General features: G+C 46.5%; 1 protein-coding gene across 3 annotated transcripts in view; it reads left to right on the top strand.

The window, feature by feature from the left end:
- SPTBN1 (spectrin beta, non-erythrocytic 1) overlaps positions 1-27,418 on the top strand; it is a 114,496-nt gene that overhangs the window by 15,120 nt on the left and 71,958 nt on the right. For all 3 annotated transcript variants that reach the window (XM_088160797.1, XM_088160796.1, XM_014895138.2), the window contains exon 2: positions 18,722-18,922. In XM_088160797.1, the coding sequence (XP_088016923.1) occupies positions 18,775-18,922 (148 nt within the window). In that variant the 5' untranslated portion in view covers positions 18,722-18,774. The remainder of the gene's footprint in view (positions 1-18,721; positions 18,923-27,418) is intronic.

Below are 27,418 nucleotides of genomic sequence, written 5' to 3'. Positions count from 1 at the left end.
CTGTAGGCTGACTGTTTGGGATAATGAAAAGAGGGAGATCAGAGTTTTGCCTCAGGCTTGGAGCATTGGAGACCCAATTAATTTTGATGGGAGCTGTTGGTGTCCAACACCTGTGCAAATGAAGCTTCCAGCATTTTGCTGCAGGTAAGGAAGTGGCTCTGGGTTGGGATCTCGGTGCTGTTTTGTCTCAGGTGAGACCTACAACGTTACAGAAGTAGTTACATTGGGGGTAAAACGTTGTTTTTGATATTTTTTGCTGCTGAAAGGAGTGATGGCGAGGCTAAATTTAAACACCTCAGTAGAAGTGATTAATTAATGTCTTATTTGTACTCACTCAGAGTCACAAATCAGTAGGGAAAGGTTTATCATCAGACAGGTGAGGTGAAAATGTGAGTATCCATTTCCCCAAAGCCCCAGCCTGTCCCCTTGCTGGTTTATTTATTCCCCTGCACAACGAGTCTCCTGTCGGGCAGTTGAGGGTGGCTGTTCTATTTTAGCTGCTAATTTGTCTGTGCTTGGGTTACTCCTGACTGACACTTCCACACAGGAGCCCAGAGCCTCCCCCTGTGCCGGTGGGAGATGAGCTCATGGATGCCTGCTTTGGCCTGGGAAGAGGCTGTGAGCAAGGAGTCGTTTTTGTCCTGTGAAATGCCAGCCCTGGTGCCTGGCTGGGTCCCTCTCGCAGGGGAGGAGGGAGCTGGCAGCCCTTGCTCTGCACAGAATGTCTGAGGCTCTCCGGAATTTCCTGCTCTCCAGATCCCCCTCCTGCTGGAACCCACACCCTGCTTTGTTCTGGCTTTGGCCAGCTTGGAGAGGTGCCTTGCTGTGCGACAGCTCTCAGGACAGCAAACCCACCCGGTCTCAGCGCTCTCCACACTGGAATTCCAGTGCTGGATGGGGCTGGGGTGGTGTCAGTAGGTGCCAGAATGCTGATCCCGAGGGATAAGAAGCTCTAGGGAAAATGGCCTGGTTTAAATCACTGTTCAGTGTTGCTGTTCCTGCCATATGTGTGGGCTCCTGGCATTAACTCGGGCTTGAATTTTGAATTTCACCCCTCTGTATTCCCTGCAACAACATCTTTTAGTCTTGTGCTTCACCAGGATCCTGGGAGAATCCAATAGCAGCCACTGGGGAAGGGAGCAGAGGAATACAGGGGAAGGTGTCTTCCTTGTGATGTTTGAGATTTTCAGCAACCTTCAGGAATTCAGAGGATTCATTTTAAATCAGGATTTCTATTCATCTTTCAGCTACATTCACAGGTGGCTCAAAGCTTCTCTAATAGCATAGCTCTGGTAATTTTGCTGCTTGTACCCATTTTGTATCAAAATTCATCACAGGAGGCTCTGAAGAGTGTGCAGCAGAACTGAGCTGCAAAACAACCCCTCTGTTGTTGTACAGAACCTATGGTAACTTTGAACGGTATGAAGTTTTAATAGGCATTAAATCTTTGTAAAATACCCAGTACAACTCTTGTGTATCTGCAATTAATAAGTAATTCAGCCATGCCAAAGTCCAGCAAGCACAAATCCCCTTTATACCACACTGTACCATCTGTCTAATCTATCTGTGTCATATATGGCTTGTTTGGGTCTGTCCTTCCACAGGCTGTTCTGGGGAGATTAAATTAAAATTTCTGCTCAGGGGAATACTTTTCATTTTTCTAGCTCAGGTAACAAAAGTGTGTTTGGTGCTAGTTTTTGTCATGTATTTGGTAAACAAAGAGGGATTTTACAGCTCCAGCACCTCTCCAGCAATTCCTGGGGAGGAGCTGAGGGAAGGGATCGTCCTTCAGGCACTTGCAGGTGGGCAGGCACCAAAGTGCATCCTGTGGGTTCATCTGTTGCCCAGAGCTTGTTTTCTGTTTGTTCTCTGCTCCTCTGGGAAGGCTCTGTTTGCCTGGAACTTGCATTAGGGTGATGGAATGACAGAAAGGAATATTGAAAAGGACTTGGTTTCCTTTCTTCTCCATTATGTCTGTGTGAGTTGGAAGTGGTGGGGGAGTGCAAGGAACAGTGGGGCAAAAATAAACTCTGGGGTTTGCAGGTAACCATTTCCTTTGATATTTTCCCAAAGCTGGTGCAGAGCCCTGTGTCCCTGTGGATCACAGAGGTTGCTGTGCTGGGAGTTGCTGTTGGAGAGAAGGAAGCTCCTTTTGGAGCAGAGCTGGGGGCTCTGGACGTGGATGTAAGGCTCGGGTTGTGGTGACTTGGGGTTTACTCCCTCTTCTGCACAGGGGATACCTGGTTTTGGAAAATAGGGACATTTGCAGGGTCCAGAGATGCCAGAGGAGCTCCAGGGCAGGTGGGCCTGCAGGAGGGATGTTTGGGGGAGCAGGACTTGTGCATCCACGTGGATCTCAGGTTCTGATGGAAAAGGCTCAGCTCTGCTGCTCCTGCCCTGCCTGTGAGTGTGTGCACACCAGGCTCCCGTGGGTGCCAGCCCACTCCCACGGCTTGGGAATGGGAGATTTCTCTCTGGGACTGCTGTTAAAGCAGCACAGACACAGCCTGCATTCATCATCACCCTCTGGAGAGAACCAGAGGGTGGAGCTTTTCCTGAGATGCCTGTTTGGAACAAAAACAATCTAAAAATTCTGCGTTTTTACTTATTCAGTCACATTACCTCGCTCTGCTGCTCACCACCCCCCTTCAGCCTCACTCAGGTTTTTTTTTTTTGTCTCCATCCTTCACTTGCATGTGCTTTACAGCAGAGATCCCTGGTCTCCAGACAGCTGAGCCTGCTGTGCAGTGCCCTGTGAAGGGAAAGCAAACTCCAGCCATTCAGGAATTAAAATGGCTGAGTTGGAGTGTGGTGAGCTTTAAGATGGAGTCAACCAAGCAGATCTTTCTGTAAACTACAGAGACTGATTTTGCTGTCCCTGGTGAAGTTGTGAGGCTTCCCCTTGCGTGTTGTGTTGGCATTGATGGCATCACTAATAGAGATGTTTCATTTAAAATCCCACCTTCGGTGCTTCTGTTCAGCTGCAGGTGGTGCAGGAGTAGGAACCAACAGTGGGATCCTCTGGAATAGAAAGGGCAAAGCTGTGCTCCAAGGTCTGCTTTAACCTCTTGCTGCCAGCACCAGGCTTTTCATGGAGAGTATAATAATTGAAAAGCTGGCATAATGTAATCCTGAGGTTTATATTAAAGCCTCTTACGAGTGCATCACGTATTTCCAAACACTCCTATTAATATATTCTCTTTGAGAAATGCTCTGATCCAGGCCTTTTCTGGGTTTACCATTCCAAATAAGGATGCTTTAATTACTGGTGACCTGATTCGAGTATGGGCTGGACTGATTTCAGGTAAAATACTAATTGTAGCTCATTGGATTGGTTATGCTTTTGCTTTACTCCTGGAGTAGCCACCATCCTTGCTCAAACCTTTGTGTTGAGGTCCTGTCTTACCCCAATTCCCATCATAAAGGGATGCAGTGCTGACCTGATCCTCTCAGTTAAAACTCCCATTGTGCTTTTACATCTCATTCCTCACTTTCACTGGGGATTTGGAGTCTGGCGTGTGGGTGGAAGCCACGGACAGGATGGTGGTCAGGACTCCAGGAGACATCTGGTCCCATCCCAGGCCTGTGTGAGGTCTGGGAGCTGCAGTGGGGCTGCACTTTCCCCAAGGAACTGTTACGCTGCATTTTTGGTAAGGAGGGGAGCTGGGCTTCCTCCAGATCCATGGGAGCTACGAGGGGGAGATCAAAGCACAGCTGGTCAGGAGCAGGGGGAGCATCTGACCACAAATAATTGTTCCAGCTTGAAATGCCAAGTGACAGTGAATGGCACTTGAAACAAGTGGTGGGGTGGCCGTGCTCAAATCCCGTCCTGGTAGGGCTCAGAGAATTACAGAACTGGTCCCACTTCATTTAAAACCAATGCTGGTTTTGAAATCCTTGGAAAAAAACAGGTTTTCTGGTTGGCTTTAATTTTTCCTTTCCATGTTCTCATTCGGTGAGGCTTTGAAAGCTTGGAGGTTTTGGTTTTACCTTGAAAGTGAATCAAGGCTCAGGATTTCCCTTGGGGAGAGGAGCTTTTCCAGGCTGGAAAGGAGAACTTTCTGCTCCTGAGGTTTGTCCTCCCCCAAGATGGCTGTCAGGAGGGATGTGTGGGAGAAAGGAAAAGCAGGAAGATCTGGACAGCTGCCAAGCTTTTAAAAGGGCTGTGTAGTAAACAGTCATTAGGTGGAAAATGATCAGGATTAGCGCTTTCTAAATGGCTCCAGGGCTGGTCTGGGTTTTGTTGGGTTGGTTTTTTTTTTGTACTGTGAATCTGAAATTTGTGAGAATCTGAGCTTTTAAAAAGTAAAAGCTAAAGAAAACCACTTGTTTGCAAACATTCCTTCATAACTGTTTCACCCCTGTTGTACTTATTCTCCCTACTAGGCAATGTTTGAATTCTTATTGAATTAAAGAATCATTCAGGTACATGAAATAAGATAACATTGACACAAGGCCCAATCTGTTCAGGATCCAAGGCAAGTGATCATGGCAAGTGAAGGATATCTCTTTCTTCCTGTATGGGAATTACTTCATGTATTTCCATACCCCAAGATGATTCCAGTCTTCTGTAATTCGGGAAAAGGTGGAGGATTTCCATAGAAAGCCCTGAATGCAGGGAGTGTGACTCAGGAAACCAGAGAGAATGGGCAGTTGCTTTTTGTAGCAGATGTTGGCTTGGTGGCTGTGACAGAACATGATGTGAAATGGAGCTGTTCTCTACTTTATTTATCTACTTGTCCTTTCCTCACAGTGCTTTTTGCCATCTGAATTCCCTTGAGGAAGGGGAGGTGGGCACCCTCCACCCTTTGCTCTCTTCAATATCTCTTTACCCACATTCAGTGTAGAGGCTGCAGTCATCTTGTATGAACTCATGTAAGCAGGAATAGTAAAACATTTTAAAACTTTTTTTGAGCTAAAAGTACAATTGTGACTGATAAAGTCGATTTCAGAGCTGTGGGAAAAACGTTATCTCCATAGGTTTGTTTCCAACCCTCCAAATTTACCAGATAAACTGTTTTTTGCATGGGAACTGAGTGTCTAAATCTGTAAAGAGGTCCCGACCTTTATAGGATCTGTGCTGTGTAAGCCACGTTGTCGGGAAGATGAAATCATTTTTCAGGAAGAATTTATCAGCAGCTGTGACTTGTGGGAAAGGTGAAGGGCAAAGTCAGGTTATCCAGCCAAATTGAGGTGTGCCTTGGGCGAGGAGGGAGGGAGCCTGGGTGCTCCTTGATGGGTGTCAGAGCAGAAACTCAGTGGTCCCACATGCTGCTCTGCAGAGATACAACCTTTTTTGGTGATTTATCCTCCTTTGTAAATGCTTGGAAAAACAATTTCCGAGTGAAATGCACCTTGTTTTGCCATTTTGTGCTGGTGGAAAGAAATCATTCCTGATGTAATTTGAAATGGCAAAACCATTACAGGTCAGCTATGAAAAATGCCAGTGACTTCCTTGTGTTTTCACTTTCGTGGTGTTTGCTGTCAGCTGCAGAGCTTTGCACATTTCAAATATTTTGCAGAATTAATTTAATGGACCAAGGTTCAGAAATCTGGATGGGAACTGAGATAGTTTTGCAGGCAGCTTAAGCTGAGTTTGGGCTCTGTGCACTGGGCAAGCAGCAGTCCCCAGAAATGCTGAGCAGATGTTGTTTGCCATAAAATAGGAAAAAAGGTGAAGATTATCAGGTATTTTGAATACCGAGAGATTTAATCGTAGTTTCTAACTGCTGAGGACTTGGCATGATGTGTCAGGTTTATTTTCTGGGCCATGAAGTAAGAATGAAATTGTCTGATTGCGTTTGAAAGTTGCTGGGTAATGAAAACAACAGCCAAGATCATATTTAAATATGAAATGAATATCAAGTGGCATTTATGGAACTCTGAGGAGAGATTGTTACTGAGAGGAGACAAGTGGAGATCAAAAGTTATTGGTTTCTGAAGGAGGAATTCTGGAATTTTCTTCCAGGATAGCACACATAGTTATCTTATTAAAAACTCCAAAAGCCAAACAGGTGATAGAAACAATCTGTAAGATCCTGTCCAGTGGGGAGAGCTCCATAAATCTTCAACATCTGTACCCAATTACTGAGCTTCTCGGGGCTTTTTTTTTTTTTTTTTTTTTTTTTCCTGTAGTGCACATTTCTCACTATGAACTAATAGTACATAATAATAAAGTGCTGGCTGTGTGCCAGCACAAACAGGGCTTTGGCGAACTTTCCGAGTGTTTGTGGAAGTAGAAAAGCAGTGCAGCTGTTGGGCTGGGGCTGTGCCAGCTGAGGAGCCATTTCCCAGACACAACCCTCGGATGAGGATGGAACAAGGATCGGATATTTCACACATCCCTGCCTTGTGCAGGTCCTTCCTCGGTGCTGCTCGCTGGGCAGCTCTGGGGCTGTGCCCCTGCAGTGATCACACAGCTCCAGTGGTTTCCTCGTGCTTCCTCCTGCTGCAGGACTTGGGTTGGAGCCCTTGGTGTGACAGTGCTTGGTACAATTTCCCTGGGAAGTCAATGCAAAGGACCATGAGGATTTTGGATCCTTTGGACCCGTTCCCCTGCCCAGGTTCTGAGCAAGCCAGGCCATGTTTATGTGTGGCCAGAAGCTGCTTGGATCCAAGTGCCAATAACAATAGTTGGGTGCTTTGAAGGAGCCGGTGTCATTGGTGTGTTTATTTGCCCGTTTTACTTGGAGAATCCAGAACTGTGAGTAACACGTGGCACCTCATGCTCTGGGCTCCTCTCGTGGCCCCAGGGAATTGTCCTGGCCCTGGCCCCTGGAAAAGGCCTTGGGCTGGCTGTGTAGCCAGGGTCCAAGCTGGAGGGATCAGGGCTTTGTCTCCTGGCTGGACTCACAGGGAGTAACATCTTGGGGTTGGTGGACAAGACAACACTCCAAGGATTAGCAAACTGACATGGAAAACCTGGAAAGAGTCACCACTCTATCATATATAAAATGGTAAATATCTCTTATCTCACATGAATCAGCACACAAGGATGTGCACTCAAATATTTATTTAAAAAAAAAAAAAAAAAGGCTCCGCCATAGTGGAAACATCGAAGAACCAAAATACTGACCTGAGTTATTTAAGACATAGGGGTTTTTTTTTGGGCTTTTTCTTCCCATTTATCATCTTATTTCCCAGGGTTTTACATTCTGGGATATGGATGGAAGCCCATGTGCTTTCTCCTCCCAGGATGCAAATTGTTTGCTCACAAATGTTCTGAATAGCAAATTGACTTAATTTAGATGGCATTAAGGCTCTTTAACCCATCTCAAAGGGCAGGGATGCACTGAAGATCTACAGGCATGCATTTAAATGAAGGCAATAATTAGACAGATTTCTTTTCCTTGCCTGACTATTTTATCTATGCACCAGATGAAAGTTGGAGGGGAAAGGTTTCTGTTAGTCTTGTCGGGAGCTGGCCAAAAAAAAATGTGAAGAATGTAGAAAGGAATTAACAGCTGGTGTCCATTTAAAACTTCCATGTGGGCAAATGCAAGCAGCCTGCTGAGTTTTACCTGTTGTGTTCCTCTAGTCAGCGTCCACTAACTCATGAAACATTTAGTTTAGAGGAGAGGAGACCAGTTTGGATGTGGTGCTCTTGATTCCTCTGCCAAGAAGTGGACGATGTGTGTTGTGTGTCCCCTGGGGAGGATGAGACACATTTCCTGCTCTTTGGGAAGCAGTGGCTCAAGCTGGGCTTGGTTACTTGAACCAGGAATCTTGTTGGCCTGATGGAATCATGCCTTACACTGCCTGACTTGGTGATTTGCTTGTGTGACATCTGACATTTCCCTCTTCCTGGGGAGAGATTCTTTTCCAGACTGCTTTCAGCCATGTTTCTGGTTGAGCCTAGCAGAAGATGTGCGTGTGCATTGCTGTGCTGATTTGCAGGACAATTCTTGACCACCTCTGTTTTCAAGAGGGTGTTTAGTATCCAGCCGCTCCTTTTCTCAGTTCACTTTCCAATCAGCTCTAATCCAGAGAAATGCTGGCATTCCCTCACCTACAGTCGAGTACTGTCTTCATCTCCCCAAAGCAAAAGTTGTCCCGTTCTCTTGGTTATTCTGGATTTAAGTTCATTCAAGAGAGAACAGTTAGAATCCATATGGTACCTGTAACACATTCCAGTGCAAGGGACAAAGCTTTGCATGACCCCGGCTGTGACTTGGGTTCCAGCATCTGAAGGAGGTGCTTGTTCTGGAGCAGGCTTTGATGTGCCTCCTCCGGGACCACCACACTGTCCAAATCCGAATTCTTTTTTCAATTCTTCTTGTCTAGGCCAGCTCTTTGATCTTTGATTTCCAGATCTCAGGAGCTGGTTGAGCATCTCTGGCTGTAGCAGAGCTCGCTCAGGGAGGGAGGTCTCAGGAATCTCTGGTACCTGGAGCCAGTACCTGTGTGGGAGCAGGTGGATCATCTCAGCATTGCTGTGGGGTAATTAGTGCTGTCTTATGTCTCCTCTTAATGACAGTCTCTGCGTGTCTGGACTCGGGGATGCTCCTTCCTGGGCTGGTGCTGGAGCTGCTGAAACCAGCTCTTGCTTCAGCTCTATTGCCTTATGGAGAGTGTCAGCAAATCCTTCCCCATGCCTGCCCCTAGAATCTGCTTTTTGTTGTTTGTTTGTTTGCTGATTCCGAATCTGCGTAGCAGGTTATTTACTCCAGGCTGGCCCTTTAAATCGCTTCCCTGCTCTGCCCGCCTGGCTGTGAAGTACCGCTAATAAACAGAGTCCAGAACAAAAGCCTCCACAACAAAACATCCTTTTTTTTTCCCTGGGCGTCTCCCTGGGTGCGGTTTCCCACCGCTGCTCTGCAGTTTGGGGGCAGAGCCAAAGCAGCTCAGTCTCATTCTTCCTCGCTGGAAGTTGTCACCAGGCATCCTCCCCCGAGTGGGGAGGAGGTGCCTGTGCACAGCCTGTCCTCAATTTCTCCTCCTTGGCTGGAGCGGTGGAGCCTTTCCCTGCCCTTACATAAAACCCTCCAACACGGAGGAGGTTTGCCTAGGCGTAGATCGGGGTGGCTTGACATTACTCCCTGTTTTTGTGCCCTCCCTCAGGGACATTCCAGGATTGCCAAGCCGTGAGCGTGCTCAGCCTCCCACGGCTGCATCTCGTTCTGGCTGTGCCTGGGCTCAGCACTGCGGCACGGCCCGGGTCCCTCCTCCCTGTGGGAAGGAAGCGGGAGCTCGCAGGGATACCGGGAAGGGAAGATGGGCAGAGGCTCTGGCTCACTGCCGCTCATCCACAGGTGGAACGCCCTTTGGTTGGGCTGGGACCTTTCGGAAGGGTGGGGTGTGGAAGTGGAAAGGGAAAATAGAAGGGCAGGGAGACAGCAGTTGGCTGGGTGGTGAGCCAGGGCTGTTTACTTGGCAGCCCTCCTCCTGTAAGGAGGTCAGAGCTATCGCATCTCGGCTCTGGAGACGGAGCACAAGGGCAGGAATGTGCTCCGGATGGAAGTGTGTCAGTGCCTGGAGTCAGCTCTGCACCAAGGGCAGGCTGAGGTGTGCTCTCCTTCTAAAAGTGATCCATCATTTCTGTGTGACACCCCCTCACAGGAGTGGGAAGTGGGGCAGAATCTCCAGTCTCAGAGCCATGGCACAGCACCTCCAGTCTCTCTCCCACCCCCAGAAACCTGGCTGTAGCTCTCTTCATTTGAATTCGTACAACACATGTAAACGATATTCTATCTATATGTATATACTGTACTGATATTGCTAAATTGTGTGGTCACACAGAGGCAATCGCAGCATTTCTTGAATGACCCAGTGATGTCTAAGTTGTCTTTTTTCCCTGAGGAAAGTTTCCCTGTAGGTTGCAAACTGTCCCCACGGTGCCCCTCAGCCCGGTGCCACCTGGCACTGCCAGTTTTGCTACCCAAGTAAACAGTGATGTCACCGAGGGCTTTCAGGTTGCTGGGACTTCCTGCCAAGCGAGGGTCACAGCCAGGGTGGAGATGTGACAGCAGTGCCCTCATCCAAAGGACAGCCAGCTCGGGAGCGTCTCCCCTTTCAGTCCTTCCCCGACACACTGCGGGTTCCCAAAGCTCAGAGCTTTGGTTCTCCTGAGCTGAGTCATGAGAGAGTGGAGACCCAAAAATGAGGAACTCCTTTCTGAAGGTACCTGGTTGGTATTGGAACTGTGCTCTGCATGAGCACTTGAAAAATACTAAAAAGGTCTTTTTTGTTTTGTTGTGCTGAAGAAAAAAGGAAAATACCGCTGTAGACAATTGCCCTGTATTTTCACATTCTTTTGGTGAAGGTCAGCCCACAGATTGCTTCTAGAACAGGGTGATACTAAATGTTGTCCTTTAAATGCTCAGTGACTTTGGAGGGGATTTTTTGGGTTGTTTCTTTGGAAATGTGTTGATAAGTAGTGAAATACATCCGTTTTCCTTCCTGCCAGACAAGCTGTCCCTGGTGTCCTCCACCAGTCCATCCACAAGTACTTCTTAGAGGAGATTGGAAAGTGGATCTTTGCCTTGCTCTCTGATCAGGATGGGTGAAATGCAGAGGCTTCTCACACCTTTACGAGGTGGTTTGGTGAAACAAGGTCTCCTCAGTGGTACCTGTGAAATGGCTGGGTTGTGCTAAAGCTGGAGGGTGGATCAGAGTAAAGGTTATCTTGAGTGAGAGCCTACGTCAGAAAAGTCCTTCCTGTAGTTCCAGAAGGGACTCAGCTGACCTGGAGCCTCTTTGATTCCAGCTCCTGTTCATTTCCTCTTGTGGATTTCATTTGGGGTTCAACCCAGAGCACCCTTTGTGGTATATACAGACAACATATTATTAATCCTACTCAGATTTTTAATCACTTTTTATTAATTTACCACCATCAGAGCATTCTTGCTATTACTTTATTTATCAAAACGTTCAGGCAATTCTATGGTCAAAATTTCCTGTGTAAGAATTTATAGTAAAATAAGTGCATGGGCTGGAAGAGCAGAAGGGCTCTTGGCCTGCTGGCAGTCATATTCCCCAGAAAAAGGAGTGGCATGCCAGCTGCTGACCCCACAGATCAGAGCACACAGGTGCACCAGCACACATTGGCTGTCTTGTAAAGCCCTCACAACATTCAGGATGCTATTCCAGTCCCCAGCAGAACATAATCCCTGGTTTGCTGCTCATTCCTGCCTTTTCAAAGTGACCAGCTGCGTTTGCACCAGAACAAGTGTGCAAGTCTGAAGAGCAGATTCAATTAAAACTCCTGAACTGGCACTTGAATTTTCCTCCATGGGAACGTCCTCCCTTGGCCTAGGCTTTGGAAAAGGTGCCTTCTGGATGGGTTACCCTACTCAAAAATGCAGCTCTTTCTGAAAATGGGTGGGAAATCTAATAATTGGAAGGTAGAAGTTATAAGTAATGCCAGAATGGAGATGGAAAGAGAAACTGCTGAGCTGAGCTGATCCCCCAGGTTTTTTCCAGCTAAGCCATATGCATGGCAGGACATTCCCAGATATCCTAATAATTTCAGGGTGTGTCTTTCACTGACACAGGAAAGACCAAGAGGACGATGAAAGTGTTTTTTAAAAGCAAATGACCAAGAGCTGCATGAATTTAAATCTATGAGAATTTCTTTATTGACTTACTTAGAAGCAGAAATCAGGATGGCAGGTTTAGAAAATGCCCAGCTGATGGTTTATAAGATTTTTTTGGGTCCTGAGTTACATCTTCTTTGGCTGTGTTGGATACAAACGTGGTTTGTGAGTTGGTTTGGAGTGAAGCTGTATTTAATTCATGGATCTCACTGGAGCAGCCATGGACTATCTCATGATGTACTTATTGGAGTTGAACCAAGCTCTTACTGCTTAAATACTAACCTTGCCCAGCAGTGCTTGTTTAGGGAAAACCACAAACACATGACAGAAGAGGTCGAGTACTCTGTGTTTTGCTTAAAAACGAAATAAGGAGTTCAGATCTTTGAGCATTCTTTGAGCTGGGCCCAGTATGTGGAGTTTTATTCTCACAGCCCTCGTGGGTGTTCATGCTCTGTGTGTAACTCCAGGCCCTGCTGGATCCCCGTAGACTTTCCCTTTTGGTAGGGATGCAGGAGTGCTGCTCCCTAGGAGCTGCTGGTGGCTGACACAGAGCCCTCCCCTCAGCAGCTTGGCAAAATGTGTTTTACATTTTTCAAGTGATGGGGGGCAAAAAGGAAGGGCAGTGCCAGAAGGAATTCGGTGATCGCTCCACCCTGAAGTGTTGTGTGTGGTAAGTTCAGTTCTGCTTCATCTTTGTACTCCTCTTTATTATCTTCTTTCCAAAAACAGCCACTTTCTGCCTAAAATGTCCAGATTTTTTCTGGTTTGGTCTGTTCATGGTTTATAGATAGTTGGTGGTGGGGCATGGCCTTCTTCAGAGGATGGTTCAGAGGCAATATCTGTTCCAGGATGTTCCACAGAGAAATACAGAGGCCTAGAGAATCTCACCCCACAACTCCTGTTATGTGTCTCCCCTTGGATGAAATCCATATGAAGCCTCCTTCTACCCTCTTGGTGTTTTAAGGAGGGTCTTCAAATAATGTTGGCATATCTTGGGTTGTATCCTCAGCTGGATGGAGATACCTCAGATTACAGAGGGCATATTTGGACCACGTATATCAATTAAATTATTCTGGAGCCTTTGGGATAGAGTGTTGGAGTCCAGATCTTCTGGGTGGTGTATGAAAAACTGGGTGAAACTTCATTGCTCCAAGTGTAGAGAGAAGCAGACCAGAAGATTTCAGTGGTCTGTGCTGGAACTGAAAAGGTTTGAAATAGAGATTTGTGATTTTAAATAACCTATTTTCAGTCATTTTGAGTTTCTCTGTGCCCTTGGCTGTGCTGGGTTGTTGGAATCCTTGTCCTGTGTGGGGCATGTGGTGCTGGGTGTGCACTGGTCACCCCTGCTGACAGCACTCCAGGACAGTGAGGCTCTGTCTGTTCTCAGGGAGCAGCACAAACACTTTCTGAAGTTGTTTCAGTGCTTATTTAATTATGTACCCATCTCCCAGCTAGAGTGTGATATCCTGGGGACCTCAGAAAGAAAACAAGAGCCTGGAATCCACTCTCAGCTGCCTGGTCTTTGGAGTGCTGGGTTATCTGAGATGTGGGAAGCAGACCTCCCTTGTGAAGGACGGGCTGCCTGATTTTAGTGACCTTTGCACACTTTTCCAGCCTGTATTGGGAATAAAGAGGCTTCAGTCTTGCCTTGTTTGTGCATTCCTGAAGTGCCCCACATGCTGATTGTGGCATTTGGTAGCTCAGCCTGTCCCCCCTTTGCTGTGACCTTTCAGGATGCTTTGGGCTGGTGGGCTCCACGTCCTGGAGCATGGACAGCCAGAGGAGTCAGCACCACAAAGTGGATTGGCTTGGGAAGCAAAGACAAAGATATGGAGCACTCTGGGGCTGGAAAATGCAGAAACAGTATGGTTCTGTTTGTGGAAGGAAAGATGGGATTGGGAGAGGGGGAGAGGGGATATTGGAGGTCAAGGGAGTTGCAGCCTTGCTGAGTTACTGCCTTTATTATTTTGGGATTGGTTCAGCAGCTGAAACAACAAGCCAGAACATAAGTGAGTGTGCTACCCTCTCTGCCCTGTTGGGACAGGGGAGCTCCTGTCCCTGGAAATGTGCTGCAGTTCAGCAATGCAGAGGCTGAGCAGGGAGAGAGCCTGGAAACACCTCCTTGTTTCCAAGGATTCCTCCTGGAAACACCTCCTTGGGCTTCAGGCTGAGAAATGGCTGGAATTGGGACATGCATTCTCCAGTCCTTCTAAGCTTCATGCTCAGGACTTCAGTTTCTCAACCCAAAAGTTCTGTACAATTCCTGAGTTTCTACCCAGTGTTTTGCAAATACTTGCAGAGTTTGACCTGTGGGGGTGTTTGATGTGCATGTTCATTTGGCATCCAGCCCTGAGCCTCTCCCAGGGTGCCCCTATTGACCCTGACCAGGCCACTTTGCTCTGTGTGGAAGTTTAGGGTGAGAATCTCATCCTGTTGGGGTGACAAGATGTGGGTGGACCCTGAGAGTTCAGAGGAACTTCCATTCTTCTGGGTAAATACTGGCTTAGAATGACATTTTAAAAGTTATTAAATGTCTGTTGTGCTGCTGTTAGGAGGGAGCTGAATGTTGCTCAGAGTAAATGCAAAGTTTGGTGACATTTTATCTAAATTTCCCTCTTTTCAGTAATAATCATTACTCTGAAGTGAAGATCTGGACTGATGAGATGGTCAGTGGGGGAGAAGGACTGACTGGGAGGGAAAGTATCCTGCAGAGAGGGTAATGGAATTGCTTCTTTGCTCGTCCAGCCTTGGTTTCAGAGGGCTACCAGAAAGGAGGCAATGTGTAATTTTGGTTTCTTGGAGGTACATATCTGATCTGTGGGATCAGGACAGCATTCTCTTTGTCACAGTGGTTGTGTCCCTGCTTGTCACCAGATCCATGTGCTCTGGTGACCTGGAGATGTGGTGTCTGTGTCCCCTTTTCACATAGTCAGTGGGAGTTAGAGATGAATTTCCAATTTATCTTTAATGCCAGGAAAGCTGCAATAGGTTGGGCTGTGTGTTAGCCAGGGAACAGTCTATTTACATAAGCCATGAGACCATTTGGGGATTGCTGTTCAAACTATATTTTCTTCAATCACAGCACCATAAAAACCTCTTGACCATCCTTAGTTAGAGTAACATGAATCTAACTACAGCTTAGCATGTTTCCTGGAAGAATAGTAACTCTTGAAAAAACACTGTTTACTTTAAAGATAAATGTAACTATTAGGAAGTAATTCCAGATGTGTGGTTATGGCAGAATTTCAGGGATTATAGTCATAGCCTGTTTAGTGAATTACATGATTGCATTTAAGAGTAGCCAATGAATTTTTTTTAAATTAATTCATTCTTCAGATGGTCTGAATAAAACTGTTTGTTTTCTATTATCTGAGAAACAAGCAGAGCAGAATCTGGTCTATTTATGAAAGTAAATACAAAAGGTCTGACCCCTGGATGTGGCCTTTGAAAACTGTCTGAGAAAATGCTCTTCCTGGTAGCTGATTTTTTTTCTTCAAGCCATTCCTTCTTTTTGAAGATAATGCCAACCTCCCGCCCTCAGATTATGCAATAGGTTTGAAGGAATGCTTTGAAATGAAATGGTTTGATCTCTTTTGTCTCATCAGGTCGTCTAGCATGGTACCCATGGCAGAAGGCAACAGAGTTATATTTTATCAATGAGGAAGTAGTTCGGGAATCTACAGATTTTTCTCGACCCATTGCAGTGTGTCTGTGGATTCAGGGCCTGGAGCTGCTCCATGCTATTTATTAGTTCACCCCTGCTTATGCCTGGAATTCTGCTAACATCTCCAAGCCAGGTGCATGCAGCACTGGCAGATGAGTTTAAGAGGACATGGATTAACTGAGAATCCCCAGTGCCTGCTTTCTCTGGTTTTATGTGCTATATAACATCCTAGAGCGGGCCTGAATTGTGAATAGGAAAGGAGCTGTGACCTGCCATTTCTGAAATACCTTGTTCCCAGTGGGTTTATCCAGGCTTGCAGGATGCTGCTCAGGATGTTGGCAGCTGAAATTCCTGTTACCTCTGGCTCTCTGCAGAAAACATAATTCCTTTATTAGAGGGGTTATCTGAGCTTAAAGCCAGGCCAGGATGTTTAAGTGACAAAGGTTGTTCCTGCTGGAAAATGGGCTTCCCTCTGTCCCTGTGCTCTGTGGTAATTTCTCTGTGGATGTTAGTGGGTGCTTCATGCAGAGGCTTAAATTAAATCTGCAAATACATGCGTGCTACATGTCTGTGTGGACTGCACACACACACAGAGGGTTTTCAGCATGCTCCTTCAAGTGCAGGGCTGGTTTCACAGGTGAGTTACACTCAAGGTCATTAACAGTGAACTCGGCTACATTAAGGGCTCCAGGAAAATTCCGAACCATTTCCCCCTGTTACTCCCTGGGCAGTTGCTGGTGTTGTTCCTGTCAGATCAGGACACCCTTAATGTGGACACAAGATGTGCTGCTGTAGCTCATCCCAGCTGCAGGACTTCCATCCCTGCAGTCAGGAGCCTGCAGGTTTCTGCCAGAGCTCGTGTTTATCTTCCCTCCCTGTTCCCAGAGGCACCAGTGGGTCGTGCTGGATCAGAGCTGCAGCAAGGCTCAAGAAAAGCAGTTTTCCAGCTTTCCTGCACTCTCTGTAGCTGGGTCTGTCTCTGGAATCAGGATTCTCTTGTGTTCTCCTCACCTTGCTTTGCTGCAAGGTGCTTATTTTTATCCCTGCAGCGTTTTCCTGCTCCCCCGCTCCACTGTCCCTGTGGCGGGAAGCTGCATCCCAGAAAAGGGAGCCAGATGTCAGGGAGCGAGGCGCTGCTTTTATTAGACTCCGAACAAGGATAGAGGTTTTCCAGCCCTATAGGTGTGGGATAACAGGCCATTTCATGCTCAATTTAGCTTTATCTGGGATAGATTTTGCTTGTGCGATGCTCAGGGTGGGAGAAGTGATGAAGCACAACTTAGAGCTGAATTTACTCTGGATCGAGCTGTGTGTGTTTCTAAACAGCAGTGACACAGAAATAAATTAAATCCCATGGCTTGTCCCATCTATATTAAATTACATGTCACTGCATCCCAATTTCGGGGTCACTGGTTTTTACGGTTGGAGCTGCAGCTTTTCCAGCGGCACATCTTCTCTTCCTTGAGCACTGGTGAATATAGAAAGGATGGAAAATGATGCTGCCGACCAGCCTGTTCCCACTCGTTGTTTATACGCTGGATTTAATTGGAATTAACCCTGATTTCAGCCTGTGTGCAGGGATCAATGGGAGGTTTTTGTCTAGGCCTGATGCTCAGTGAGGATCAGCTGGTGAGGGCTGTGCAGAAACGCGGCGAGCGGGGTTTAATCCTTGCCCCCGTCTTTGCTCCGCGCTTTTGTTTGTTCCTAGCGGCAGGATCCTGCTCCACGCCCGGCTCCTGCGGGATGCGCCGCGGGAGCATCGTCCCCGCGACCTTCCCCAGAGCCAGCTCTCCTCGCCTTCCCTCGCTCCGTTGGCAGCTTCCCATGACTAAAGCGATTCCTTCCCACTTTTTGGGAAGGTTGAACACTCGCGCTCAGCCCTCGCTAACAGCTCCTTATGTAACAGCCGCCCCAGCGCCGCTCCGCTCCCGTTTCTGCGCCAGACACCGGCGTTTGTCCGCGGGGAAACGCGGCCCGGCCCTGCCCTGGGGTGCGGACGGGGGAGCTCTGATATCCCGGGCCCGGACGGGGAATTAAGGCCGCTGGTGAGCCACAGCAGCCTGTCGCGGGCGAGGCGGATTTATGTCGCGACATGCGGGTGGCGGGAGGGGCCGGGCCGGCAGGTGGCGCCATCGCGGCGGGCGGGGAGAGCCGTGAGGGGCGGCCCCGGGAGGGCCGTGAGGGGCGGGCGGGCTCGGAAGGGCCGTGAGGGCGGTCCCGGGAGGGCCGTGAGGGGCGGGCGGGCTCGGGAGAGTCGTGAGGGGCGGGCTCGGGAGGGCCGTGAGGGGCGGGCGGGCTCGGAAGGGCCGTGAGGGCGGTCCCGGGAGGGCCGTGAGGGCGGGCTCGGGAGAACCGTGAGGGGCGGCCCCGGGAGGGCCGTGAGGGCGGGCTCGGCTCCTTGGGCAGGGCGGGCTCGGCCCCGGCCCCGCCCTGCGCTCCGGGCGGCTGTGTGGCTGCTTTTTTAATTTTTAAATTTTATTTTAAAATAAGATAGTGGGATAAAAGAGAGAAAGGACGAGAGAGGCCGCGGGCGAGGCGCCGTGAGGGGAGCGCGCGCCCCGCCCAGGTAAAAGGGCGGCCCGCTGGCTCCCCCTTGGCCATGTATTTAACTGCGTTTCTGGTCATTTACTTACTAAATTTATTATTTACCGTGTATTTATTGCGTTTTGCAAAGGTGAGGTGTGTGTTTCTGTGCTCCTGAGGAACAGCCTGTTCTCCTCAGGGTCTCTCTGAACACTGACAGGTGAAGGGGATGCTCAGAGCTGTTCCCTCCTCCTCCTCCTCCGCCTCTCTTATACCTAGTACTGATAAATACATGGAAATCCTAATCAGAAAACAGAATAAATATGCAAGCAGCACCCTGAAAGAGGAGAACCTCACCCCAAGGGTTGCGTTGGTGGGTGCCATGTTGTTCCTGTGGAGAGTTCAAAGTAATGCATCATTTAGTTGGTTTTATCTGGATTAGTTCATAAATAAATTGCCAGGACCAGTCACAAAGTCAGTATTTGCATGTGGAGACAGCAATATTTCTTCAGATACATGTTAAAAGGCTTTTGCTAGTCAAATGCTTATGTGGCTTTTTGAGAATCTGTATTTTTTTTTTATCAGTATTTGCACCATTTTGTAAAGTATTGAGGTCATCTTTGTGCTTGAGGTTTTTCTTACCCAAGTTATCCACAGCTCCATGTACTTTACCCAGCACTCACAGATCAAAAGCAAATGCTTTTGAAAATGACAATTGTGGAAGTGTTTTGCTGCACTATTCCATCCTTGTTCTGCTTTGTGGAGCTAAATGTGATGAATCTGGATGTGTGTATGCAGCAAAGCTTCTGGCTTTGGTAAAGCATTTAATTTTTTGAAAATATTTGTTCTCTGAAAGAGTGTTTGGTACCTCACCTGTTCTTGAGCTTGTCTTGAAGTAAAAGTCACTGATTTTTGAAACCAGAACTCCTGAGATTTACAACTTTCTCCCAATATATGTGTACCATCGAAACAATTATTTTTCTGTGTTTTTCTTTGACAGAGGGTTTTAGGAAGAATCTGATGGTGAGGAGAAGCTAAAGGAGAAGGCTCAGGATGACGACAACGGTAGCGACAGATTACGACAACATTGAAATCCAACAGCAGTACAGCGACGTCAACAACCGCTGGGATGTGGACGACTGGGACAATGAGAACAGCTCTGCTCGGCTCTTTGAGCGCTCCCGCATCAAGGCCCTGGCTGGTAAGCACTGACCTCAGATTTGGAAAAAAATAAAACGTGGGTAACAGAGCTCTCCTTCAAAATACCTCCATCTGGAAGTGTGCGAAACATCTCCTGGAAAAGAGGAATGTGGTAGGTGGAGGTAGTTGTCATGTGGTAATGAGTGATTGGGACTATACATTCTTTCTGGAATGCTTGCTGTCTTCTGCTGAATTCCACTGTCATCAGCAGAGAAATGAAACTGGGCTGGATCTTTTCTCATTTGAACCGAGATTGCGTTTGATCATTGCGTATTAAAGGCTATGCATTAACCATTCTTGTTTATAGAGCAAAGAGATTATGTCATGTCCCCTCAGCTCTGAGTCACTGCCCTGCAAAGCAATTTTTATGCATTCTGTAAATGATTTCCTGACTTTTATGGTAGCATGCCCACATTTCTGACCTCTGAACAAAATGGCTTGGCAGTGTGGGACAGGCACAGAAAACAGCTCAAAACTATGCTGAGCATTCTGCTGGTGAAACCTGAGCTCCAGGAATGGTTTTAAACCCGACACTTCGTAAGGTGTTGAGACAGGTTTATTAAATCAGCTGCACTGGGACAAAGATATCACCTGCTCCATTTGTGATTCCAATGGGGCTGGGGCTGGAGTGCAGCGTGCCCTTTCTGCTCTCCTCTCTGGCCCTAGGGATGCATTGGATGCCAAACACCTTTACGTGTCAGGCACAGGCCAGGATCAGGTGTGGAGCTCAGCAACGGGGGAATGAAGTAGTTCATGCAGGTGGGCAGAGAGCAGATCACATAACTCTTCCTGGGGATAGTAATGCTATTGACTTAATGGAACTGCTCACAGTGTGTTAGATTGTGCTGCCTTTATTTACAGCAGTTCCCATCAGAGTGTGCTTGGAGTGACAGGGAAAATACCTTACCTGGGCAAGGCTGTGCTGAGTGGAGTCATAAACGACTTGCTGTACCTGTGGTGACAGGCAAAATGAATCTCAGCTTGGGTTGTTTTATTTTAGTAGTTTACTCTTGTTTGAGGTAAAAACTGTGTTTTACTCCTGCCACGTTAGTGGTTGTAGGTTGTATCCTGTTCCTTGGGTGGGAAATGCTTTTGGTACAAAGCTCATGAGCTGTGTTTGGGTCCCAGATCTCACCTTACTGCAGCTGCTTGTTCCACTTACTTTTACAGCAAGCAGAGCTCCCCACCTGAGTAATGAATAATAAACATGAAACTCTTATTTCAAGAAGTAATGTAAGGAAAGTACTTGAATTATTTAGCTAGCCTAAAACACATACCAATGTCAAAGCAAACAATTTTGCTGAAGATTCAATTCAGATATTTAAACATTTTCCCACAGTATGGTGTATTTATTTTTCTTCTGAATAAGCATTACTCATAGTTATTTTAATTTGATACATTTCCATACCTGTAATTCTCTGTGGTTGGTGCTGAGAATGCTGTTTGCTGCCAAAACTTGGCTTAGCATCCTGCATTGCTGCAGCACTGCCTGAAAGCTTAATCATGGTGCAGGGAGAGAGGAGTGATGAGAGGTTTGTATTTCAAATCCAAAGTTATGGTTAAAGGCTGAACTGTGGTACTCCTGGAGCTGTTCAACCTATGTTTTCAGGTATGCTGTCTGGTGGGTCCTTGCATCTCCCCAGAAAGGCACTGGCAGGTTTTTAACAGCTGCAGCCTGGAGCTGGGCTAGCAATGATCTCTGTCATTGTCCTCTTTCAGTGGAGACAGCCCTTTCTGGAAAGGTGTTCTCTGATTCAGCTGTGTGTCACAGGACTGGGCACAGTGACCACTGGGTGAAAGCCTAGTGCACTCTCAGTCAGCTGGGGGATGTCAGGGTCCTGGGCTCTGCAACCCCTGCCTTTGGCTGGCTGTTGCACCATCACTTCCCTCTGGGTGAACTTCACTGCTCTCAGAAACAGCAGTAGTTGTGTGTGCCACCTTTGGGGTCTGGATCTACTGAACAACACTCCAGCTTGACTTGGGTGAGCGCTGGCTCTTTGTGGGCACGAGCACCTTCCCACATCTCCAAAACTGGGCATCATTTCTCTCTCCAGAGGTCATAGATGGGCTGTATCTCAAGACTGCCTGTGCCTGTGCCCTTGCAGTATGTCAGTGACAAGATATAACAAATGACTACCAATGTCTTGCAGTCTGTGAAACTCTCATGCCTCATTCTGCCCCTGTCCTAATATGAAAGGTTTCAAATAAACACACCAGGCACTGGTTCCTTAAATTTCATCACCAAAATGCAAGCTGCTGTATTCCAAAGTAGAACAGCCGTGGGCATGTTACACTGCCTGACTAATGGCTCTGCACTCTCTGTGGGTGCAGGCATCTTCTTTCCATACTCTTCCACAAGCTGTGAAGCGCCTCCTTGGCCGAGCTTCCATCTCGTGTTCATTCTACTTCACTGTAATTGAAGTGCAGCTTACTTCCTTTAAGGTAAGCTGAGGTAAAGAGTGAGGAAATAAGAAGTGAAGTTTGTAGCCAGAGTCTGCTACTCCACTGTAGGAAGAATCCTGATGGCCCCACATTCCATCAGGATGTTGAAATATTTAAACAGCAAAGGCAGGAGGCGGTGTCAGAATAATCGGTGATCAGAACAATGTCCTGAAGGAAAGCTCAGGTAAAGCAGGTATAATATAATAATAGTAGAAAACCGGTGTTGTTAGTACAGTAGCTGATAACCAATGTTATTAAAGTGGTCTGTGCACCATGAAAAACAGAATGCAAATGGTTGTTTTGGTTTAAAACCAAGAAATCATCTGGGAACTAAACTTTCAATCAGAATCCAGATTTGGAGGGATATGCAACCAGATTGGTTGCCATTCATGTTGAACTAACTCACTCTGCAACTGATATGAGAAGAAGGTAACTGATCCCTTCTTGGCCAAGTAAGGTATCCCACTGTAGGAAATCATCTTTCACCTGTCCTTGTTCTCCCTGGTTCTTTGGAAGGTCTTGCTGGAAGACCAGGTAATTCTACCTGCTCTGTAGGAGCCAAAAAGATATCATGTTTGTGCAAGATTCTTCATTCACAAATCCTCAAGGGTTGGATTTCGTCTGTCTAGGACCATTAGCTAACAGGATTTGTTGTGCAGCCCCTTGGTTCATGAAGCTCTTGCAAAAAACCTTAAGAAACAGTACAGTTGTTCAACAGAATTTTTCACACTCAGCCTTTGGACTGTGAGGTTCAGGTGTGCCAGGTGCTGTTTTCAGGTAGCATGAGAGCTATCACCTCCAAAACTTTCCATTTCTTCAGTTAGCTAATTCAATATTAAACTTGGCTACAGTTACTCGCTTTTCTGCTAATTTGTATTTTGCCCTTTAATCCTCTGGGTTCATCCAAGTGACCAGAAGGTCTGTGACTCAGCTCTCTGGCCCATGAATTAAAACCAGTTTCAAGGTTTATGAAATGAGAGGAGTTTCCTACTGTGGGCAGGAGAGCATTCCTTTTCCAGCTTCACCCAAGTGCCCATGAGTAGGTCAGGCACTCACTGGCAGCAAGAGGGGAACAAGCATGTAAATTGTTCCTGAAGTTACACTATTGGAAATTTTTCCTTCTAATGTAGTGGAATAGCTATTTCATAAGGTTAAAAAAATTAGAGAAAACTTCTGGTGGGACGGTTTTGGGTACCTTATGTGAGGCTAATTAGCCCCTTGTGGCCCTGGTGTTTGAGCCATTTCCCCCACAGCTCCAGTGTAAAAAGTCAGCAGAACAGCCCCACAAAGAAGTGAAAAGGAAGACTCTGCTTCTAGTACTCTCCAAGTATCACACCTGCCTGGCCCTGCTGTAGAGCATCCCTCCCAGAGCAAAATTTCTGTTTCACTCTGAGCACACAGAATGAAGTTTCAGGTCTCAAACCAATAAAAAAAGGACAGACTACCATGATGTAGAGCTTAAGAGACTAAACCTTGGATTTATTCTTGGCTTTGAAAGAGCATACTGAGAATAAGCTCTTGCAGGGTGTTTCCTAAGTATCTTGCACCTGAGCTATCCAGGACTTGAAAATCAGTTACTAATTTGAATAGCAGCAAGTGGTAAGGAAGGAGAGCTCAGCATTATAGTGATGCTCGTAAATCAACTTGAAAGGGCATGTGAAGGATTCACTTGAGACTTAAGAGAAATAAAAGCCTTAGAGCAGTGAAATCTGCTGTGCACTGGTGTGGCAGAGCTGGTTATCAGCCCGTGGGTTTGTTTAGAGCTACAGGCCGAATGCAGGTGTACCCAGATGAGCATGAAAGGGCTTATTTTGAAAAGTTTTGTTTTGCTCAGATAAAAGTTGATGGAATTATTTCAACAAAATCTTTTCCAAATGTTGACCTCACCCTATGCTTTCCTTCTGGATTTTACTTCTGGAACAATTTCCTCTGTTGTTTCTAACCTTCCCAGACTCCTCAGGGGCGGGTGTCAGGAGCAGCAGTGCCATTTGGTGTGTTGTGTGTTGTGCAGGCGTGAAGGGAAGGAGCAGGGCAGCAGAGAGGCTGCTCTACTGCCACATGTCACCTGTGGTGCTGGCTGGGACTCCTGACACACACTGTGCTCTTATCAGAGAGCAAGGAAAAGCTAAGCCCATCTGTCACTGTGCATTAATGCTTTGGCTTTTAAAGTTACCGTTGAAAACTGTTTCTAAAGCAGACAGCAAAACCCGGACGATAAATAGTACTTTGTTCTTAGTGGGTTTATTCTTAAAGATTATCAGTAGACCGACCCAAAAAGAAGAGCCAGCATGTCTGTGAAACATAAAGTAACTTGCAAATAGAAGCAAACAATGTATTCAATGATCGAAAATGTAGCCTGGTACTCAGGTAATTTGTATCTTGCTGCTGTAACAAAGTGATTTTTGGTTTAAGTTGGGCATGGTTTGGGGGTTTGCCTTCTCTCTCTTCAGAATCAGAGAAGTCATGTTGCAAACTACGTGGAGATGTGAGTCGGGTTCTTGGTAGTCTGATTAGATCCCTGGTCCCGTGTAGGCTCTTGAGTAGAGAGCCAAGCTGCTGAAAAGAAGTCCTGCTGAATGTACCTTAGGAACTGTCTGGAACTGTGCGTGCTTGTCTGCTCCATGGACAGGATTTATGAGTACTTTGTAACCGAGTGGTGCAGGACAGTGGTTGCATCCTGGTGAATGACTGTAATCTGGCACGCATTGTTCAGGCATGATGAGCTGGGGCTGGAAAAATAGGCTTTTTGTTTCTTTGGGGACAGAGCAGGATAGGAGCAGTTCTGGCAGCCCCACTCTGGAAAGTCTGAGTGCTGTCGTCATTTTGCACCTCCCCTGAAATCCTTTCAGGACTAAGCACTGTTGAGTTGGACACGTATACAGGAGAGCCCAGCATCCTGCCAGCGTGAGCCTGTGTTGATTGATCCCTGGATCTTGGAATTCCTTTGCATTAAGCTCCTGGGCTGCAATAGAGGTCCATATCTGCTTCTTGTAGTTCCTTGAGGAGAGCTCTAGGCATACGCCAGTCCTCATGCACAGAGGACTCTGTGCTTGGACAGCAATGCAGTAATTTAACAAAATAAGGTACAAGAGAATTCTGTGCTCTAGTTAAGATTAAATATAACAAGCCATCTGTACCCAGAGGAAGCCAGTGGAAAGCTGATGTGTGTGTACTGACTCGGTGTGTGCATAGGTGTATTTGCTTTTGGGATATTACCAGTGAAATGTGCACAGGGATAATCCTGCAGCAGGTCAATCTGTGTGGTCATACCTGGGCATTTCAATACTGTGGCACTGCACTACTTCCAGAGTGAGCTTCCTTAGCTGGGAGCTGTGTCTTCGTTCCCACAGCAGCACAGCACACTGCTCTCCTCCAGCCTACTCCAGTTTTCCTCATCCATTCATCCCCATGGAAGAGTACGAGCACCAGGGGACGTGATTTTGGCTGCCCCAAAACACTGAGCCGAGTGGGAGGCAGCGTTCAGCATCAGCAGGGCAGGAGTTGTGAAGGGGGGGTAAAGAGCTCTGGCTGCAGCAGCTGCTCTGGGAAAGGAAAAATGCTCCTGGGAGACACCCACCATGGAGTGAGTGAGAGCTGAGCCAGGCACTATCTTAAGCCTGGGATAATATGCTGAAGTTGACAATTCAGAGGATACTTCCCAGCCACATTGATACCTGGTATAAACTGGATTCTCCCCTGACTTCTCTGAGGCCATGCTGTCTTACACCAGCTGGGAACCTGACCAGGGGTGGCACTTCATGGGAAACCTGGAGACTGAAAAGACTACAGATGTTCTTTGCTGTTGGAGTCAATGCTTTAGGCATATTTATTACAGAGAAACCATGAGAACCTTAATTGAGATAATGAGATATTCAGCAAATTATCTAAAAACAATTTTAATGGAAAATATTTCTTCTTTATAGAAACTACATGCCAATATTGGCAATATATATTTTTTTTTAATTATGACTTCTCTCAGGGGTGAGCTTAGCTGTGGATGAATTTCAAAACCTAGTCATGTAATTCAAAAGAAGTCTTTCCACAAAAAATGTGTACCCAGAAGAGAATGTTCTCGTCGCATGTCTTTAGCATCTAGCTAGCAATGTTTCTGTATTTATGTTATTTATTCAGCCAAATCTGCAATGTGCCTTGCATTTTTTCCTTCTATTTGTTGCTGGGATACTGCCTGAAAGCACTCCCTGAAGTATAAATAATGTCTAACAGAGCACACTGCAAAGTGAAATTCAGTGCAGGATTCAAACATGTTTACTAATTTCTGTTAACCTTGGAGCTCTTCTAATGGGGAAGGATTAGTGATGAAATCATTCCCTCGGATCAGAGCTTTGATTCTTATCTTGAGGTAATATCCTGGAGAGACATAAACCCAGATTGCCTGGAGACGAATTTCCTTGATGGGGAAAAGGCAAAAAGAATAGGAATAGGGATGAGAACCAGCCACGTAGAGAGGGTGATGAAAATCCACTTCTAAGTTCCACTTCTTTAGTTTCCAGAATTCTCCCTAACAGTTTTGAGCTCTTCTAGTGAGCAAGGCAATCACTACTATTTTTTTTTTTTTTTTTTTGCCAACCACTTTGTGTGTGTATATTGTATGAGGATTTTTTCAAGTTTTTCTTCCTTTATTAAGCCTTGAAGGCAGAGGGGTTTCAAGTGACAGTGCCTCTCTGCAGTGTCCATCTCTGTCAGGGAGCAAGCCAAGTGCATTTCACGGGCAACAAATAAAACCTGGGAATGTAGTTACAGCTTTTCAGGGCTGACTTCCCTGTGTTGTTGAGCTCATGGAGTATAGGAAGCAGTACAGGTTGGAATGCAAACCAACAGAAACCATCATTTCTTCTGAAATGTTCCACAAGTGCCTCCTGTAGCTCTTCCCTGCTGGCCTTCCTGGCATGTATTGACTCCTGCAGTTAGCAAGGACATGCTGTTATGCTGTTATATTAAAAGTCATGTCAACTTCCCTGTTAATCTGGGACTTGTGTAAACTGAAACCCGAAACCAGGTAGAACTGACCCAGTTGCAGTAATAAATTGATATTCTGGCCTGGTTTGTGAGAAAATTCCCAAAGGTTTTGGTCTCAGATGTCACAACCTAGAGATTCACGTGGAGCCCAAAGCTGGTTTGTACCTGTGACTCAGGGCAGAGCTGCTGGAAGGCCAGCCCGGACATGGCAAAAGGAAAACATGTAAAAAGACCCTTCTGTAATAAAAATCTTTTCTCTTGCTTTTTAATGGGCCCCTTTTCCTTGCCTTTGGATTGCACTGGCTCTCCAAAGCCCACGTGAATCACAGAGAATGTAGCTGGAAGGGAGTGGGAGGGACCCCATGACAGGGCAGTTGCCACTGACCTAAAATCCCCTTTGAACAGAAACATCGAGATACTTTGTGCAATGGAAATGTTACTGATGAGGAGATCTCCTGGTTTGCTTATTCATTTCACCTCCTTGTGAGACAGTTCCCAAGTGTTGCAGGACATGGCAGGTTACGAACTGGAGGGTTCTGTTCCCTCCAGTACCTGCAGCAGAGATAATGAGCTGGCAGCTCATTGCTGCTTGGTGTGTGGGCTGCTGCTCCCTGCTCCCAGCATCTTAGATAAAAAACTGGAGGGAAACCAGCTAACTCTTCAGGATTCATGTTATGTAAATTGTCAATTAGGGTAAAAATAACTATTTCCTATTACCTTCTAGAACAATCCCCAGCAAAACCTATCTCTTCTTGGCCAATATATAAGGAAAGGTTTTGTTTTTACTGTGAGGATGGAGGCAAGTATGATAATGAGTTTTCAGTTCCTAATTGTAGCACTTAAGGGATGTGTAGAAACTTTACCCACCTTCAGGAGAGGAGCAAAATGTTACGTGATCTCTCTGGCATTTTAGTTTAATAAATCATCCTTTTTATCTTGTACTTTTTTTCCTAGTTAGCCACCAACTAGAGAATTTACAAGAGTAAAGAGAAAAGACAAAGGTGATGATTAACCAGGCTCGTAATTATTGTAAGCTCTGACTTAGAAACATTGATAATTAGGAATTTGGAAGGTAATT

This window comes from Sturnus vulgaris, chromosome 3, assembly GCF_052056855.1.
Source record: "Sturnus vulgaris isolate bStuVul1 chromosome 3, bStuVul1.hap1, whole genome shotgun sequence".
Classification (NCBI taxonomy): Eukaryota; Metazoa; Chordata; class Aves; order Passeriformes; family Sturnidae; genus Sturnus; species Sturnus vulgaris.
This window is presented reverse-complemented; position numbering and strand designations above follow the sequence as displayed.